General features: G+C 36.4%; 1 protein-coding gene across 1 annotated transcript in view; it reads right to left on the bottom strand.

Moving 5' to 3' along the window:
* Positions 1 to 17,218, bottom strand: part of LOC128025622 (BMP/retinoic acid-inducible neural-specific protein 3-like) — a 35,150-nt gene extending 17,932 nt beyond the window's left edge. The window contains exons 1-4 of the mRNA XM_052612120.1: positions 16,834 to 17,218; positions 16,472 to 16,748; positions 8,128 to 8,318; positions 5,875 to 6,068 (exon numbers count right to left, since the gene is read on the bottom strand). Coding sequence (XP_052468080.1) covers positions 5,875 to 6,068; positions 8,128 to 8,318; positions 16,472 to 16,704 — 618 coding nt within the window. The 5' untranslated portion in view covers positions 16,705 to 16,748; positions 16,834 to 17,218. The remainder of the gene's footprint in view (positions 1 to 5,874; positions 6,069 to 8,127; positions 8,319 to 16,471; positions 16,749 to 16,833) is intronic.
* Between the last annotated feature and the right edge of the window lie 769 nt (positions 17,219 to 17,987).

The following is a 17,987-nucleotide window of genomic DNA, read 5'->3' as shown; positions in this document are numbered from 1 at the left end:
AGTCCCTCCAGAAAATCGCAGATTATTTTTGTGATTGTTGCGGGCAAAAATGCTTGATTTTGCGGCAGGATTTCTTAAAAAATCTCATGCGATGAAATTGCGGGAACTTGCAAAAACGGCGGTTTGATGAAAAAGAGAAAAAAAGGTGACCCCCAACACCCTGTTCTCACTAGGCTACTACCTTACTGTAATTAGTCAGTAAGTTCTCATTCTGTTTTATTTCAGACCTTAATTAACACATGGCTCAAACTTACAAAACATTGAGTCAAACAAGTTCTCTAGCTTTACAAAAGGAATATTCAACAACTTCTGTAAAAATGAATACAAATAAAATATACACACAAATATACAAATGCTGTTTTACATGAATTGCAAAGTGCAATCTCTTACTGCTACATAAATTATTTTACATACTACTAATATACTTACAACTGTAAGGTTTTGGTACTATTCTGTAACAAAAAAGTACAATCTTACAACTGTAGAGGTGCATCAACTTCTGAATGAAACTACAATAGTCCACTGTGAAAATGAAAACTAACTTCGTAGCCTCTAACACTGGGCTATCATTCGCCATCCTCATCCTCATCCCTCTCTCAAGATAATTTGCCCCCACTGTCATGTAACACACCGGGTAACTGCTTCGCGCGGTCTTTTGCACTTATTTTTGTTGGCAGATGAGAATGATTTGCGTCCTTCACCCTGGTTTCAACGCGGGCTTCACAGATGATGTTCACGTCACGCAATTACGTCACTTCATAAGGTTCCCATTGGAAAATAATGGCGATTTACTTGTGTGAAGTAAACGCAACATTTTTCAACTTTCTGCTAAGATATATGTGACTTTTTTGCAACGTAAATTATTATTATCATGAAATCATGCTACCTCCGCATATTTTGCTTCCTGAAATCGGCAATTTATGCGGTGAAAGTGCGGCGTATTTGAAAAAATGCGACCCCTGCGTAAATATGCGGCCCTTGGCTGATTATGCATTAAATCACGCGATCGCATAATCACGTTTTTCTGGAGGGACTGAAATTAAGAAACGCTGCAAATCATGCTGCAAATAGCTCTGACCACAATGGAAATGTTTTAAGGAGACCCCAAAAAATGTTGGACCCAGCTGGGATTTGTTTATCGTGCAGTGGCTACTGGTACTTAAGATGGCTAACGTTAATATACTCAGCTTAATATAATTTCAAGGTTAATGAAAATAAATTTGCAATGCTTCATTAATTGTTTCTTAATGTGCATGTGCTGTGAGGATTTGCAGCGTGTTTTGTTATATACATGTGTTGTGATGATTTGCAGCGTGTTTCGTTATATGCATGTGTTGCGATGATTTGCAGCGTGTTTTTTATATGCATGTGTTGTGATGATTTGCAACACTTGTGTTGTCAAACTGATGAAGATGTTTTCTTCATTTGCTGGTGTTTTTTCAGTTTGCATGTGTTTTCTTAAGTTGCAGCGTGTTGATCTCTCTCGGCCACCATACTTTTGACATGGAACTATACAAGAATTACAAGAATTAAAAAAGAAAGAAAAAACAAAACTTCAGGTTCCCATCTTTGGTTGATTGATTTTCTGTCAAATAAATCTAAATGTCTAAGTGAGGCAATTACAGAATGGACTGAAACTCCAGGTCCTCGTCTTTATACAGTATGTTAAGAATGAAGTTACAAATTGTTTCAATTTCTGACTATGCTGAACAGATGAGTTTACTGCATTTTGTGAAATTGTAACATTAAGGGCTAGATTTACTAAGCAGGGCAAATTAGCATGAAATTGCAATCCCATAAAAGTGCTGATGAAAGTGTAAAATTCTGCAGTTGATATACTGACAATGGACAAATGAAAAAAAAAAATATATATCACCCGGATGATTTCCATAATGACCAATTCCATCTACCAATAGCAGAGCAAATTAGCCACTATCGCAGTCATGTCAAGTGAAGAATGGGTTAAGAAAGTTTCTAGACGTTAACCCTCTGGAGTCTAAGGGTATTTTTGGGACCTGGAGAAGTTTTGTCATGCACTGATATTAGTGCTTTTTTCAGTTTCTTATAAATATCTAAATGGGGAAAAGTCTAATCTCACTGTAATGACCTAAATACTGTACCAGTAAACTGACTTGCGCAAACCTTAGTAAATAACGTTGATTCAATGCTCTCCTCTGTCTGATATGTGAAACTCCTACTAATCTAAAAGCAATAAAGTTAAATACCTGTGTTCATGCCTTTTCATCCCTAATTTTTCACTCCTCTGTAGTAAATCCTGATAGTAGTTTTTTTAATGCCAAAAGAGGGTTTACACCGGCACGAGCTGTTAACAAATCTGTCTCATTGTTATCTACAGCTAGTGCATGATTAGTGCATGAGTCCTCTACTGATCTGATGTCAAATAATGCTGGGTGCACACCAAAAGATTTTTTACATCTTATAAGATTTTCAAAATGTGATAAACCACATACATGAGGATAAAAAAATCCTAGATTTAACCGTTTTGCTCCTATAGTGTGTGGCCGTGATGTGAAAAAGACAGCACACCACACGCAAACAGATTTTCAACTGTGAAAAGAGTCTCGACTGTGAACACAGGAAATATTGCAAAATCTCGCGAGACTTCAGAATAAGCATGGCGGATGATATGCAGAAAGAAATTATAATGATAGTGTTTGAAATTATTCTGTACATGACACGTTGTAAAAACATTCGTGCTGTTGCCACAAATCAACAAGCTGATCCTCCATCTCTGCTGTCCACATCAATTTCACTTTGTGCTGTGCCATGATTGCTTCTGTCTTCCATCATCTCGCTTTCTGATTGGATATTGTTTCGTTTCACGTGATAATCTCCAGAGCGTGTGCGCGTTTGTCCTCAGGGGTCACCCACACATCAGGATTTCTGATCGGAAATATTAAAGGAGCATTGCATAGGTTCTGAAATGTCTAACCGTTACTGACACCATTGGCCGTTAGAGGAACTGCAGCCAGTCTCATCCTCATTCTCAGTGCGCAGAGGAGCACGCTCTTTTTTCTTTTTTTTTTTACTTCGAGGAGTGTCCGTGGGTGTCTGAATTGTGCTGGAGGCTGGTTGCTTCTTTCCATCCGCAGAGTCCATTTGAAAACACTATTGCCGCTGCTTACTATAATGGCTGGCGTGCCGTACGGTTGTAAGCCCAAGTAGACGAGAACGCGCATGACGTCAAATTTTATGAATTTTCGCTCCAATTCGGGCCCGACTCCTTCACAAACAATTGAGCCTACAGGCTGATAGAGGCAACCGTGGTGGACAGTCGAGGTGTCATTCTTTTTTTTACATCATGGTTGGCTCATACATGCACAAATGAAAACTCTATCTTAAAGATTTTTTTAAGTAAAAACCTCCACATAGCTCCTTTAAACATGTTGAATATTTTTGATTCGCGATCTGGGCTGCTCCGACGTTCATCCGATCAGGTTCGGACACTCTTAACAAACCTCACACCAAGGGAACATCTAATAAAATAATCTGTAGAACCATCAAGATAATCGGGAGATAGATAGGATTGTCAGAAGGGGGGAAATCAGCCTGATTATCTTTTGGTGTGTACCCAGCATTAGTCAATCAGTAAGAACACCAATTAAAATGAAGCTAAGACAGACTAATGTGTTGATATGTACTAATGTGGGATTTGACCCCAGGACGATTTGATCAGGAGAAAAATGTCCACCTCTGGTTTGACTAACCACATATTTCTCATGATTCACAAGATTATGGAAAAAGTAATTAGTAGATGTGTGTTTTTCCACATTTTATTATTTAATATTATCTGATTAGAACTGATATATTACTAGGGCTTAGCGATACAAAAAATATGAAATATAAAAATATACGAAAATCATTTTATTTTTATTTTTTTTCCCTAAAAAAAGTTGTGGTTGCTACAATGCCTGAGTAAGTTATTTTAAAAACAAAGAAACACATGAAGAAGAAAGAAACGCATTACATATTGTAATCCAATTAGGAACAAGTACGGTGGCCGAGAGAGTTAAAAACACTGCAACTGAAGATAACACATGCAAAAAACACCAACTAATTAAGAAAACTCCATCAGTATGACAACACATGTACTGGAAATTCTCTAAATCCAAAATGCTAAATAAATTAAAATGCACTGCAAATACTTACTGCAACCAAACATACTCATAACGCAAACACACACATTTTTACTTTCTCAAAAAAACTCATTTTGTATGGTTTATAAGCGTTTTAAAAATGGGGACCTGGGTTATGTCGTCATAAGTCACCATCTCCTTGTAATACCTGTGTCATACCCATGTCATTATACAAAGTTGTGTCCTGATATGTCACAAAAACACACATATTTATAATAAAACATAATGCAACCAAAGACAGAAAGGCACTGCAAATACTTTACAACACAAACAAATACAGAAACACTGTGACAGTGGAGCTGTCACAGCTGAACTTAAAAGTGAGTTTTTGGTTTATTTATACATCAGTAAGTTCTGATTGCTTAAAGGGGGGGTGAAATGCTATTTCATGCATACAGAGTTTTTTATACTGTTAAAGAGTTGGATTCCCATGCTAAACATGGACAAAGTTTCAAAAATTAAGTTGTATTTTTTGAAGGAGTATTTTTGTTCCTTCCGGTTTGTCACAAGTTTCGAAAAGTTTTTTTTCGAGTATGGGTCTGTGTGACGTTAGATGGAGCGGAATTTCCTTATATGGGTCCTAGGGCACTTCTGCCGGAAGAGCACACGCTCCCGTATAGCACAGCACTGGGAGCACAACAGATGTTCACTGATCAGAGCGAGAGCGAAATGTCACAAAAGAAGTGTGTTTTTGGTTGCCAGGCCAAGACAACCCTGCACAGATTCAGTGGATGGACTTTATTTTTACAGAGCATCAACAGAGTTGTGCAAGTGTTTGTGTTTGTTCCCTGCATTTCGAAGATGCTTGTTTTACAAACAAGGCCCAGTTTGACGCCGGATTTGCACATCGTTTATTTCTTAAGGATAATGCAGTCCCAACGAAAAAGGGTCACGATCGTGTGTTGGAACCGCAGGTGGTGAGTAAAACTGCTTCAAATATCTCTGTGTTGTTAACTTAGCTATCGGCGCGTAAGCACATCAAGTAAACAACATGCGATGTTGTCATCAAACTGCACTTTCCACATGTACACCTTAGTTATGAAGGAAGCAGTACTACTCTACAGGTACTATAGATTAACAGGATATTGAGTGAAAACGAGCATTTCACCCCCCCTTTAAGTAATGGTTAAAACCAAGTCAAAATTGCACACTGACAGTATAAACAATGTTTTTTTTTTTTTTTTTTTTGTCCGTGCTATTTGCAACACGTTTCTGTATTTGGTTTGTTGTGAGTATTTGTATTTTCAAACTGAAGATTTATATACCTGCATATTGTATAGGCTTTCTTAATTTGTGTGGGTTTTTATTTTTTTGCATTTGTCTTTTTCATTTACACAGCTCTATCATCCACCATAAACAAGTGTCAGGTCTATATGTTTGTTTTTAGACTTCAAGACTTTATGCACAGATGTATTTTGACATACAGTCTTACGCTTTCTGTCCCCTTTATTGCTATGGTTATCGCTGCCAGTCGTCAGATTTTTTTTTATTAAATCCTGCATTTAAATGTGGTTGTCATCCCCGAAAGCATGACAAATAATTATACAGAAAGTGTGCAGAGAGAAATTTCGAAAGCAGCCACCTATTAGCTATGGTAGTCAATATAATAATATACAATGTTTAGCCCAGCCCTTTTTGCTACATTGATTTTTGCATGTACTATATTTACCCCTGCCATCACAATTCAAACCTGATTTTGCTACCATGGGGGTCGTACCTTAATGGCGGTGGAGGCAATCTGGAGGTGATGGAGCTTCCGGAGTGTGCTGTCTCTGTCGATGAAATAGGAGGCTGCCAGTTGGTGGAGGGCTTCGAGGGTCAGCGAACCGGCTGTAGCATTGGATGCACTCCCATTCTGTTGACCTCTGCTAAGCTTACTTTTGTCCACGAAAATGGTCAAGGACTCCTCGCCTGATCAAAAGCCAGACAAAAATGATCATCGCAGCTGGAGAAGCTAATCAACCCTAATCATCTACAGCATGAGCTCGCCACATCTCAGGCCGTCGGGGCCCACAGAGCCATGCAGCTCTTTCCCATCTGATGCGTCAGCTCTCATTACACGCAAGGTACAGATGAGAGTATCCTTCATCTCCGAGTGAAAGGGATCCTATGAAAATCAATTGACTCAGCTGGTGGGTTTGTCTGGAGAGAATAAACGTGTAAGAATAAAAATGGTAGAGACAAAAGGTGTCCTGTGGAGCATAAGCCAGACCTTCAAATGATCTCTACTTTCAGCCTCAGTCATGGTATACAAGCAGTTTATTTATGGAGTGAGATATTGATGAATGAGAATGTTTCTTTAAAAGAGATGTGTACTGTAAACAATCTCCCAGCAGGCAAGGTATAGAGAACTGAGAGACTACTTTTCTCCAGTATATCTACAAATGAAGATGAGTTCTCAGAGCTGAAAACCAGTTTAACAAACAGAGATGTCCCTGTCTACACTTTTCTTCTTGCCTATAGAAACTGACAAGGCAGTCGCAATCCATTAAGTATTTTTGTGAGTGAAACCGAATATTCAGAGAGAAAAAAATGTATTCCCGGGAAACTGATTGGACAATGAAAGGCGGGTGTATTGTATCAAGATCACCCCTCTCCTGATACGCCACCAGCCCTTTTGAGGGCCTTTTTGATGTTGGTGCTAATGTTACTGAAGAGCATCTCAACATAAGCCTAAGCAAAACAGTTCCATGTACATCTGGCATTAGCATACATTTTCTGTGATCCTATCATGATCAGATAACACTTCACCACCTTATGCCAGATGAAAGATCGGATCACAATAAATGCATCTTTAGGTGGTCTGGAATGGATTTTGACTACATTTAAGGTATAAATATGAATGCATTTTGGTTAAACCTGTATGCAGCGCTGAAAGTAACATCAGACGAGGTCATGCTGAAAGAAATTAAATTCATAATTTTTTACACCCAGACACTGCACTCTTTTGCTCTCACCCAATTCAATCAACAATTTCCCATTATTTATTGAATTATCTCTCTGGATTACACTTGGAATCTCATTTCTTTCAATTATGTCCATATAATAAGAATTTTAAAAACGAATAAAAAGAACAACAACAATCCCCTCCCCTTATCTTTATTTCAAAAACCTACTAACTTCTTGAGAAGTCGTATATGAGAAGTCACATAACATAATATTAACAAAACCATAACTATAATATATATGCATTACTTATAGGTGTCAAGAACTAAAGTTACTGAAAAGAAAATAGATTTTATGTCTATTTAACATTTCAATCAAGTTAGATTGTTTTAGTATATGAATAAGAAGAAGAATAAGAAAAAGAAGAACAGTGACACTTTATTTTAAGGAGAAATTCTCACTATTAACTTATTCTGCACATATTAATCTTATTCTGCATGACCGTATTTTAGATCTCTTAATCCTCCTCCATACCTAAACTTAACAACTACCTAATTAACTATTAATAAGCAGTAATTAGGAGTTTATTGAGGCACCAGTTTTAGTTAGTTAGTGTGAACAGGACTTTAAAATAAAGCATGACCATAATAATAATAATTTGACTTTATCCTGCAGTCCCCTTGGAATTTTGCAGAGGCCCCTCTAGTGGGCCCTGGTCCCCTGATTAAGAAACACTGGTCTAGCCTGACATCCACCAAAAAGGAGTGGTTAAAGGCAAAACTATTTATTTAACAAAACTGCATTTTTAAAGAAATTCAAATTCTTTGGAATAGCATGCACTGATGAAATGCACGTTAATAAACTTAAACATGGTGAATTTTGAGTTTGAGTTTTAAATTAATCCAGGGACTGAAGTTATGTGTCATATCCATTAGTTAACACTAATCCCAATGTTCAATAATGGACAATGTCATGTCAACCTCTACTGAGATTGTATAAAGATGTCCTTGCAAACTCAGGAACAAGAATGAAAATATATTTTGCAGGGATAATAACTAGCTCACACATAAAATAGTTCTCTTACCTCCCAGAGTGGCAGAGAGCAGGAAATGAGTCCCGTATTTCTTAATGATGGTGTCAGTAATTTTCTGCAGGCTCGGCCGTCTCCCCAGAAGCCTGATGTTATGGATAAAGTCGGGGTCAAAGGGCACGGCCACCCCGTTGCCTTCTTGTCTCTCCGCGGCAAGGCTGTTGACCTTCCATCGGCCGAACTCCCTGTGAGTTCATAATCATTTTTAGGGATTTTGATATGAGCTATTATTGGAGCTCAAGTAATCATCACATCCTCTCGCATTAGTCATTACAGTCACATTCATGTTGTCCTCTCCTCAATCTGGCACTTCACCACATCTGTCCCTCTCTCCATGTTTGTTTGCTCTATTCCTATTCCAAAAAGCTCTTTTTGGCTCAACAGAGCAGCCAGGATGGTAGGTGGTATTTCATTGTTTTGGGGCTTGAAGAGCCTCCATAGGGAGCCAGGTGCACAATCTGAGCACATTTCCACAAAGCACTGAGGATGTAATCCCTTAAGATCCTTCTCTAAACTCTGTGTGGTGCCTGTGCTTCTCCAATTGCTCATATTAGTACGCTGAACAAGGTAAAGCTTGTAAACCTCTGTTTAATTGTTCCAACAAACGCTGAGGTGGCTCGGTGTGTTATAATGTCGGTTCTTTGCAGAACCATTATCTGATTACGCCCACACACAAAATAACAGCAATCCCTTCCTCGACTAAAGGAAGTACTGTAAACTAAAATGCATGATGTACACCCACTAAACTATGAAATAGGCATTGGGATGGAGAACTGAATCTAGTGTCTTTCCATTTAAATACATTTGCATCTATTATTACGCAGTGAGAGACATCGGTTTCAAAGTTTAGTTCTCTGATATTCGGTTCTAATCTGGTCTGACAGAATTTATAGCATTCCCTGAAGCTAACGCTCAGATGGTAGATTTTCAAACAAAGCATCCCACTCACGCGTCACTAAAAGCTGTACCAAATTTTGAAAGAGAATGTCAAACTTTTCTTTTTTTTTAATTGAAACTATTTTTGTGTGTTTGGAAACACACTCATTTAAAGCATCATATTTCAGATTCATGATATTAAAAATAAAAAAATAAAAAATAATTTAATACCAGGGATTAAAGAATATATTAGATATCAAGATAACTTTTTTGCTTTTGGGGAAAATATAATAATTTTTGCATGCAATTAAATATAATTATTAGGACTGTCCATTTAGTGTGTTAATTTAGTGTGACTAATTATGGAGAAAAAAAATAATGCAAATTTTTTTTTACACATTTACATCACCCTGTGCTTGGCTTAGACTGGCTTAGATGTCATCTTACATTGCATGCAGTTGTTTAATGATGAACATGATGCAGAGCCCATGAGGATGCAGTTATATGGATAAAATATAAAAATAGAGTTTAGCAATATCACACAAGCAAGAGTGCTCTTACACTGCAAAAAAATAAATAACAAATAATAAAAAAATAAACCCAATTTCCCATTACAAATCTCTAAACATTCTTGAATCAAGATTAATTTATCCAAGATGCAATTTGACTTATGATATTAAGCTTTGTTTTCTGAAAGTATCAAAGTATCAAAATGTAATTCGTTTTTGCTTTAAATAAGTAAAAAATATATCCCAGTGGGGTAAGAAAAATAATATCTTCTTTCCTTTCTTTTTTTTCAGAAAACAAGACATATTTTTACTAAAAACATAATATATATATTAGTTTAATTTATTTTTTGCAGTGTATTTTTATCTATGCAATATTGAATCAAAACATTTCTTTCTAAGGGTACTTTCTGTTATGTCTGTTAAATGCGTTTCTCATTTAACATAATGAAGCTGATGTATTGGGGGTAATTCCTCAGCCAAAATTAATGTGCAATTAATTATATTAATTGGCACATCATGTAATTAATTTGATTGCAAATATTAATTGCTTTACAGCCATAATAATTATGCATGGGGTCAAGTTCTGTCTCTGTTTGCACAGTTAAAGGGGTCATATGATGCAAGTTTTCCTTTCTGTTTAGAGTGTTATAAGCTGTTCGTGCGTAGATAAGATGCCTAAAGTTGCAAGGACTGAAGTCTCAAACCCAAAGAGATATTCTAAGTTAAGACTCACCCACACCCCCCTAAAATGGCTTATTCTAACATGCCCCCCCACATATCTATATCACTGTGTAGGAAGATTTGCATAACACTGCCCAAATGTCCACGCAAAGAAAGAAGGCATAACTTTGATTCTCGCTGTAGTATTGTTGCTGCCGCAACTATGTTGTGGAGACGCTGTGTTTCATTGTGAAAGTAGAACTACTTTGTTTGGCCTTCCAAACGAGGACACAACTAGAAATCACTGTTCCAGAAAAGTTCAACCCAAACATTTAGATGTGCACAGAGCATTTTACAAAAGACTTTTTCCTGAACCTGGGAGAGTAGCCTACAATGCCAGCTGTTCTGACTCACAGCCTGTAAGTATGTTTTTTATATAAAAAAAAAAAAAATTGCCACTGACTAAAAGCAAGTTGTTTGTTGTTTCTCCAATCACAAATACAGACATGGCTTTATGTTTACATTTTTTGCCGCAGAATTCTAGATGATTATAAGTGTCATTTTCCTCTTTATGTCAACTTCATATGATCCCATTAAATTCTTCCCGACTGCTAGATAAATGCTATTTAAAAGTAAGGGACACAACAAGTTCAAGAATTTACAAATAGTCTTAATTTGTATTTGATACTAAAATACTCATTTTAAGTACTGAAGGATGAGTAATATCAATACGTTTTGATAGTTTGAGACATTTTTGACTGGTTGTAGGCAAAAATAGAATGAGAACATATACGTTTATTTATTGATTTATTATTATTATTATTGTATGTTCACATTCCGCATTCCAAAAAGGTACAATATCTTGAGAAACATTCAGTCAGTCAGTTGTTTTTTTGATTTTAACAGTTTGGGGTTGGTAACAGTCATTAAGATTGGGTAAGGATGAATCAAATTGATCAAATGTGGCTTTTAATGTTACAAAAGGTTTATGTTTCAAATTAATGCTGTTTCTGAACTTTCTGTTCATCAAAGAGTCCTTTAAAAAATGTATTACTTTCCACAAGAGCAGCACAACTGTGTTCAATGCTGATAATAATATTAAATGTTTCTTGAGCACCAAATTAGCATAAGAATGATTTCTGAAGGATCAAGTGACACAAAAGACTGGAGTAATGATGCTGAAAATTCAGCTTTAAATACAGGAATACATGAAATTTTAAAATATATTCAAATAGAACATTATGAATAATGTTTCACAATATTACTGTTTTTATTGTATTTTTGATCAAATAAATGCAGCCTTGGTGAACATAAGAGTCATATTTCATAAATGTTTACAAATCTTCCCAACATCATACTTCTGATCTGTCTTTTCATTCATCACATACAGTAAAGGATTATTTAATATCAGCGTGTCAAATATCAGCAAATTCGATTTGTAGCCAGTACCTTTCGCCATATTGGAAAATATCTCATAATTTATCTAAAAATCAGTTACTGGTATCCAAGCAGTGTACAAATTGCACAGCAAGCAAAAAACATGCCTCTTCTTCTCAGGTTCCGGAAGATCACACCATTAGATCAATATTTATTTTCTTTCATCCTATTTCCCACATTCCCTATCTCCATTACAAGGTTATTACTCTCCACAACAGAGAAAATACAGGATGTTCTCCAACCTCGGTTGCAGAAATCTGTCTTTGGAGATTAGCAATTAAACCACAGCCTTCTATACCAATGACAGAGTTTAAAACTCATGGGAACCAATCCAATCACTTACATGAAGAGCCCTATCCAGAGAACAATCATGAAAGGAATGGAGGATGTCATTATCACCAATCAGCCCAACAAAGGATGGTGTAAGTATCAGATGAGGTGCCTTATGAGCACTAGCGTTGAGCACCTAAGCCACTGATCACCACCGACAAACCAGAGAGGGCAAAACGCTCCTTTACTGGAGAGCTCTCTGAGAGCCTGTGGTGCAGACCTCAGGGCACCATGTAATCAAAAGCCACAAGCTATTTTGTAATCAGAAACAGAAACCAGAGGGCATAAATGAAGATGAGCTCAAGAGGAAAATGACACTAATAATCATCTAGAATTCTGCGGCAAGGCTGTGGAGGTGTGTTTATGCATTTTTACTTATAGTTTGGAGAAGGTATGTGTTAGTGATTTCTGAGGCTCTACGCTGAGTTTATGACACTTGACGTCTTTTCAGCAGGGATGTTATATAGAATTTTGTTATGTTTTATTTGGTTATGGCTAATATGAGCCAATGCGAGCAAATACATCAGTAAACATTAGGAATGGTGCCACACTGGTGTGTTTTCTTATCATAAGAGAGAAAAAGGGCATAATATGGTTCCTTAAAATCATGCAAAATCCATTTGTTGCATATTGAATATGAGATGGCAAGTACTTTCTTGATCAGGCAAGCTCTAATCTGATTTTTTCTGCATGGCTTTACATAATTTTCAGGAATTGTGGTGCACAGAAAGTTATTTTTGGAAGGAATAAGGTTGCTAAAATGAACTAATCACTCAAATTGCCAAAGTTTGTAAGGCTGTGGGATAAAATATTTGCAAGATATATGAGCTTTATTTGAGGATTTTACAATCAAGTAAACTAGACATCTTTGACTTGTATATTCCAATCTGTTTTATGATTTAGTCTATGGCTATTTATTGGCATTCATTGTTCAAAGAAGAAACTTTATCCTCAATGGAAATTTTCCATTTAGTTTCCATTAAAAAAGGTTCTTTATAGCTGAAAAGGGTTCTTTAGATTTTTAAAATGTACTTCTGAAAGGTTCTTTGCGGAATACAAAATGGTTATTTTATGACATCTTTATGAAAATCCCCCTTTAGAACTTTGTGATCTTTCAGATAATTTGTATTCATTAACATTTCTGATTATAATATCTACACACATATTTTAAAGTCCTATTCTACAGGTACATACTCTGTACTAACTCTGGATGTACCCCTGCACCTAACCAGTACTTTTTTAGATAAGTTCCCTGTCAGCACAAGTAAGTGCATGTACTGTAAAAGAAAGTGCAACCCACATTTCAGATAACCCAGCTCGAACAGCTTGTAAACAAGACCTGTGGTTGGTTGATTTCCATGTCAGTCAGACAGTGGCTTCATTTTTGAGTGGGCAGCTCTTGGCTTGAATATCATGCTTGGTTTTGTGTGGGGGGAAGCAAATCCTAGTTACTTAACCATGAATTAATAAAAATATCCAGTAGATTTTGTATTTTTAGAAAGAAAAACACTCCACTGAAAGGCACATGCACATGTTCAGATGTGTCCTTTCAACAACATACTATCATAAGGAAACATCTCTCTAAAAATATGTACCTCTGGGTACGTTTCTGCAAGACCATTTTTACGTACCTCACTGCATGTTTCGCAACAGTTTCAAAGAGAAATGTCCACTGAGTTGCGCTAAAACACAGGTTTAATGTGTGAACCCTGGCATGTTTTGATTACGTTATTCTAGTCACGTATGGCTGTGTTTTTATTATGTTGCTTCTGGTACGTATTGCAGCAGTTCAGAATTCAAAGATCCGGGGACCGTCGCTAAAACCCAACACTAAACCCAACACTAAACCTACCTAACAAATGCAAAACTGATATAAGAACGCATTTGTTGATGTCGTTTCAACTAACTTATAAGCAGATTTGAATGACTTTGTCGAACTGTGGTTACATGGGATTCGAACTGGAGCTCCTCACAGCTAAAGTCCATCTCCGAACTCCATGACCTACCGACCAAACTTACCGCCTCTGAAAACCCGTAGATATAAAGCTGGATATGTGCGATATTAATGTTCAAAAGCATCAGTTTTCAAATCTCCCAGCATATGAATATTGTTTTGAAGTCGCAACATGATATTCTTCAAGTAATTCTGCGAAAAATACGCTTTATTAATTGAAACTCTGTAAATTTGTGTGAAAAGGAATAAAAGGTGTCAGTTTTACTGCCTCTAGTGTTCATTTATTTTGGAAACTGCAGTAATATGTACTTATTGGTACGTATTTTGTGTCTCGCTAAAATGTGCACCCAGGTACGTTTATGCCATGAGCCCTGGTAGAAAATCTCAATCTGGTACTCATTCCAGAGGATCCTATTACTTTGGCTATTTTAATTAAATTAATGAAAACTAATTATTACTAATTATTATTTACTTTTAGTTTTTCATTTTTGTTTCAAAAGGTGGATTAAAAAAAAAAACTGAGCTGTGGTTCCAAGAATCTAAAAAAATAATAATAATAAAAAAATAAAACAGATGAACATCACCGTGAAATGAATCTAAAAGTAGTCCAATCAATTTGTGTAATTGTTTCTAAAGTCTATAGCCATAGCCAGGGTTTGAAAATTAGTGAGGTCTGGTGTGGGGTCAAGAACTGTACAAATATAACTCATTATATACACTAAACACTTCAGCGACAGACATGTAGGTGTTTGTGAAAGATGTTTTCTCTGTTTTGGAGGAATGAACATTGTACCACAGTTATACCAGATTTATGCATCAATATGTGTTTATATTTTACTATAGGTTAGAGGTGGATAATTGTATCAGTTGTTTCTTATCCATGCATGCAGTACATATTACCGTCATAGTTTTCATTAATAACCATTGCTATATAGATAATTACTTTGTCTAGTGCTCTTATGAATATTTTTTTGCATGCTTTTGTGAAAATGTATACTATACTCAAATAAATAGCATAGACTTATTCAGCGTTTGCTTATTTCATTTCATTTCACTCTCTAACCCACTGATATGCGTAGCCTATAGTGTTAAATGCTACTGTTTTTATATCATTTGTAACAAATAATATCATGATATATTTTTTTAATTTGCCTTACCGAATTTGGTATCCTGGCAGCAATACCCTGTCTGTGAGCTTTTTTTTATTTTTATTATTATTATTGTCAGTTTAAGTGCCAGCAATCGGTGTTGCCAGATATTGCTATGAAAACAAATAAAAAATAAACTAACATTATTTAAAATACTTTGCAAATAAGATATGATAAATATGTTGCCAAACCTCAACTACAAATTGCCACTTTTTAACTTATTCAAAGTGTCAAATTAAGTGAAAAAGACGAGTCCAAGGATGCTTATAACAACTGGATCTGGCGCCCGCGCCCTCACTCACAACTCTCTCCAGACTCGCTCTCGCTGTCAGCTTCTAGCAGCAATTAATTTCATACCACGGGCACTAAACAATCTTGCAAACCATTTTAACATGCAGATACTCATATGAGGAGTTTTAAATAGCAATAGTACATATGTTATTTTGACGTCATTTCCACGCCACGAAACATGACGATGAACGAAACGAACTGTGATTGGTGGTTCGAGGCCATTGGCCAATGAAAGCTGCCATGGACCTTCAGCCATCAGTCTCAAGTCTGAAACAAACTGAAACATTCAAAAGTGTCATGAAGTGTTGTGCCACGTTGGATAACAGTGACGACAAATTCATTGGTGACTAACTGCGACATGCTGAATTATCTTTTTGAATGGGAAACATAAATTACATTTTGCCCTGTTCCTCACACAAATATATATATATATATATATATATATATATATATATATATATATATATATATATATATATATATATATATATATATAATTTTTTTTTTTATTTTTGAATAAATTATTGTGACCTCATATTTATCTGCCTGTTACATTTTGTGTGCTCTTAGAATTTTATTAGCAAATTCAATAAAAAAAAAGCTACTACTGTTTTTATTTCTATTAAATTCCAATTCTATAAGAAAAAAATAATTAACGTTACCTGTGATTTGTTAAAATTGTCTTAAAAATTGGATGGTTCTGTGAAGTAAGACTCTAAGCGAACACTATCTGTTATCATTTTCCAGCTTCAAAGCTTGAAGCTTGGGCTTCGTATGGAACTATTTTCACTGTCAGAGAAGAAATACACGAACCAACTCAACTGCTCATCTTTCATTATTTATCGAATTGTTGTATAAGAATGTGATACGAATATGAGCAACTCTTTCTAGTGAACTGAATCGATTCGAGTCACCTGTGTGTTTGATCTTAAAACGAATCAGTCGTGTTGATATTCAGTACACCATCACTCTATCCCGGGTTAAAATAGACACCTCAGAACGGGTTAAAGGCAAAACTAAGGGGCTTGGAATCTTCCTGTGACCTTTATACACTTCGACGACGGTTCACATAACAAACGAATTAAACGCGTAAATCCATTCTTTCACATTACTGTTTCTAAGACCTTTCGTACCTGTAAATTTTGTATCTGGTTGTAAAGCCGTGTTGGTATCTCTCGGTGAACTCAATGAATTCCTGAGAGCGATGGAAAGGACCTTTATCGGACAGCAGCCACTCGAGCGGTTCCGCGGAGCCCACATACACCGCCAGAGAGACGAGCACACAAGCCCAGCGGAGACAGATCACCATCCCCTCCCATAAGAGCATCAGGTCAGGCGGTCTAGGACCAACACTCCGAGCCCACATCCTTCAGCCATACATGCTTCCTCCTTGCAAATCCCCTTTGTGTCCTGCAACTCAAAATAATAGGTGTTTTCATACGGCGATCTCAAGTTAACATCACCATCACACAGATTTCGGAAAGAGGGGCACTACCTGACACGAGTTACACTTCGGGTATCCGAAACAGAGGAAATGCTCAAATACAACACTTGGAAATCTTCCGACCAACTGTCCGCAAAGGAAAGCGGACCTTCCTCGGAATAGGTCTAAAGAATCTCGATAAATTGGTTTCTCATATCAGGTGAAAGCAAGTGCGCGCGCGTTCCCAAATCCACGCTCGCGCGCAATGGAAGAAGTTGACGCACATCTGACAGAGGTAGGAGAAAATGTTCTATGGGAAACGCTTTCCACTGGAATAGAAAGTAAGATTTCTTTAGATCCCTCTATTTTCTGGGGGGAGCAGGTTGGATGCTCTCTCGGTCTTGATCGGATGTAAAATATGATTGAGAATGAATGCCGGTTTCCCCACGAGTGCATCTCCTGCCTTCACACTTTCACACTGAGCAATACATATAAAGAATAACTCTTGTGCCCACACCCTTTTCTATTTCTCTCACCCTGTATGCCCCTCCTTTTGCGCATTCACTTCTTTTTTGGAAAATGTTCCTTGTAAAATGTACTATGATATAATACATGACATAGCTATTTCAGCTAAGTTACAGAATTTAAAAAGGTAAGTCAATTGTTTTAATTTTATTGTACAATATGGTGTTACATAGATGGTCATGTTCTGTTGAGAGTCTGAGACTGAGACCAGCTGTTTTAATAGCCCAAAGGAATGCTACAAAATGACTTTTTCTGATAAACATCCTCCGAAATTAAACAAAATAAAAAATATGAATAATGACATGATTTTCTTGTATATATAGGTGTACATTATAAAGAGACACACATTTACACTCACACAAATGTACAGTAACTCTCAACAGAACATGAAAGCTCTCTTTTCTGCTGTGCACTGTGGTTATAAATAGTCTCAAAAGCATTGATTATGATGAGGAAAAATCTCAGAATATTAGGTTTGTGGAGAAAAAAAGGAAGTATTAGAGAAGAACGGTTTCATATTCACAAAGAGACTAAATCAATCATGCAAGGGATTGTAAGTGCTGGAATATCATGGTTCTATTTTAGTGCTACTCTGCTGTATATTTGATTGGAAATGTTTTGACTTCCAAATGTATGATGCATTTTAGATACAGTGTTACCATATACTGTCTGGTATTATTTATATTTCGAGTGAGTTCCTG

This window comes from Carassius gibelio, chromosome A2 (assembly GCF_023724105.1).
Source record: "Carassius gibelio isolate Cgi1373 ecotype wild population from Czech Republic chromosome A2, carGib1.2-hapl.c, whole genome shotgun sequence".
NCBI classification, from domain to species: domain Eukaryota; kingdom Metazoa; phylum Chordata; class Actinopteri; order Cypriniformes; family Cyprinidae; genus Carassius; species Carassius gibelio.
The sequence above is the reverse complement of the archived record's forward strand: the minus strand, read 5'-3'. Positions and strand labels throughout refer to the sequence as shown.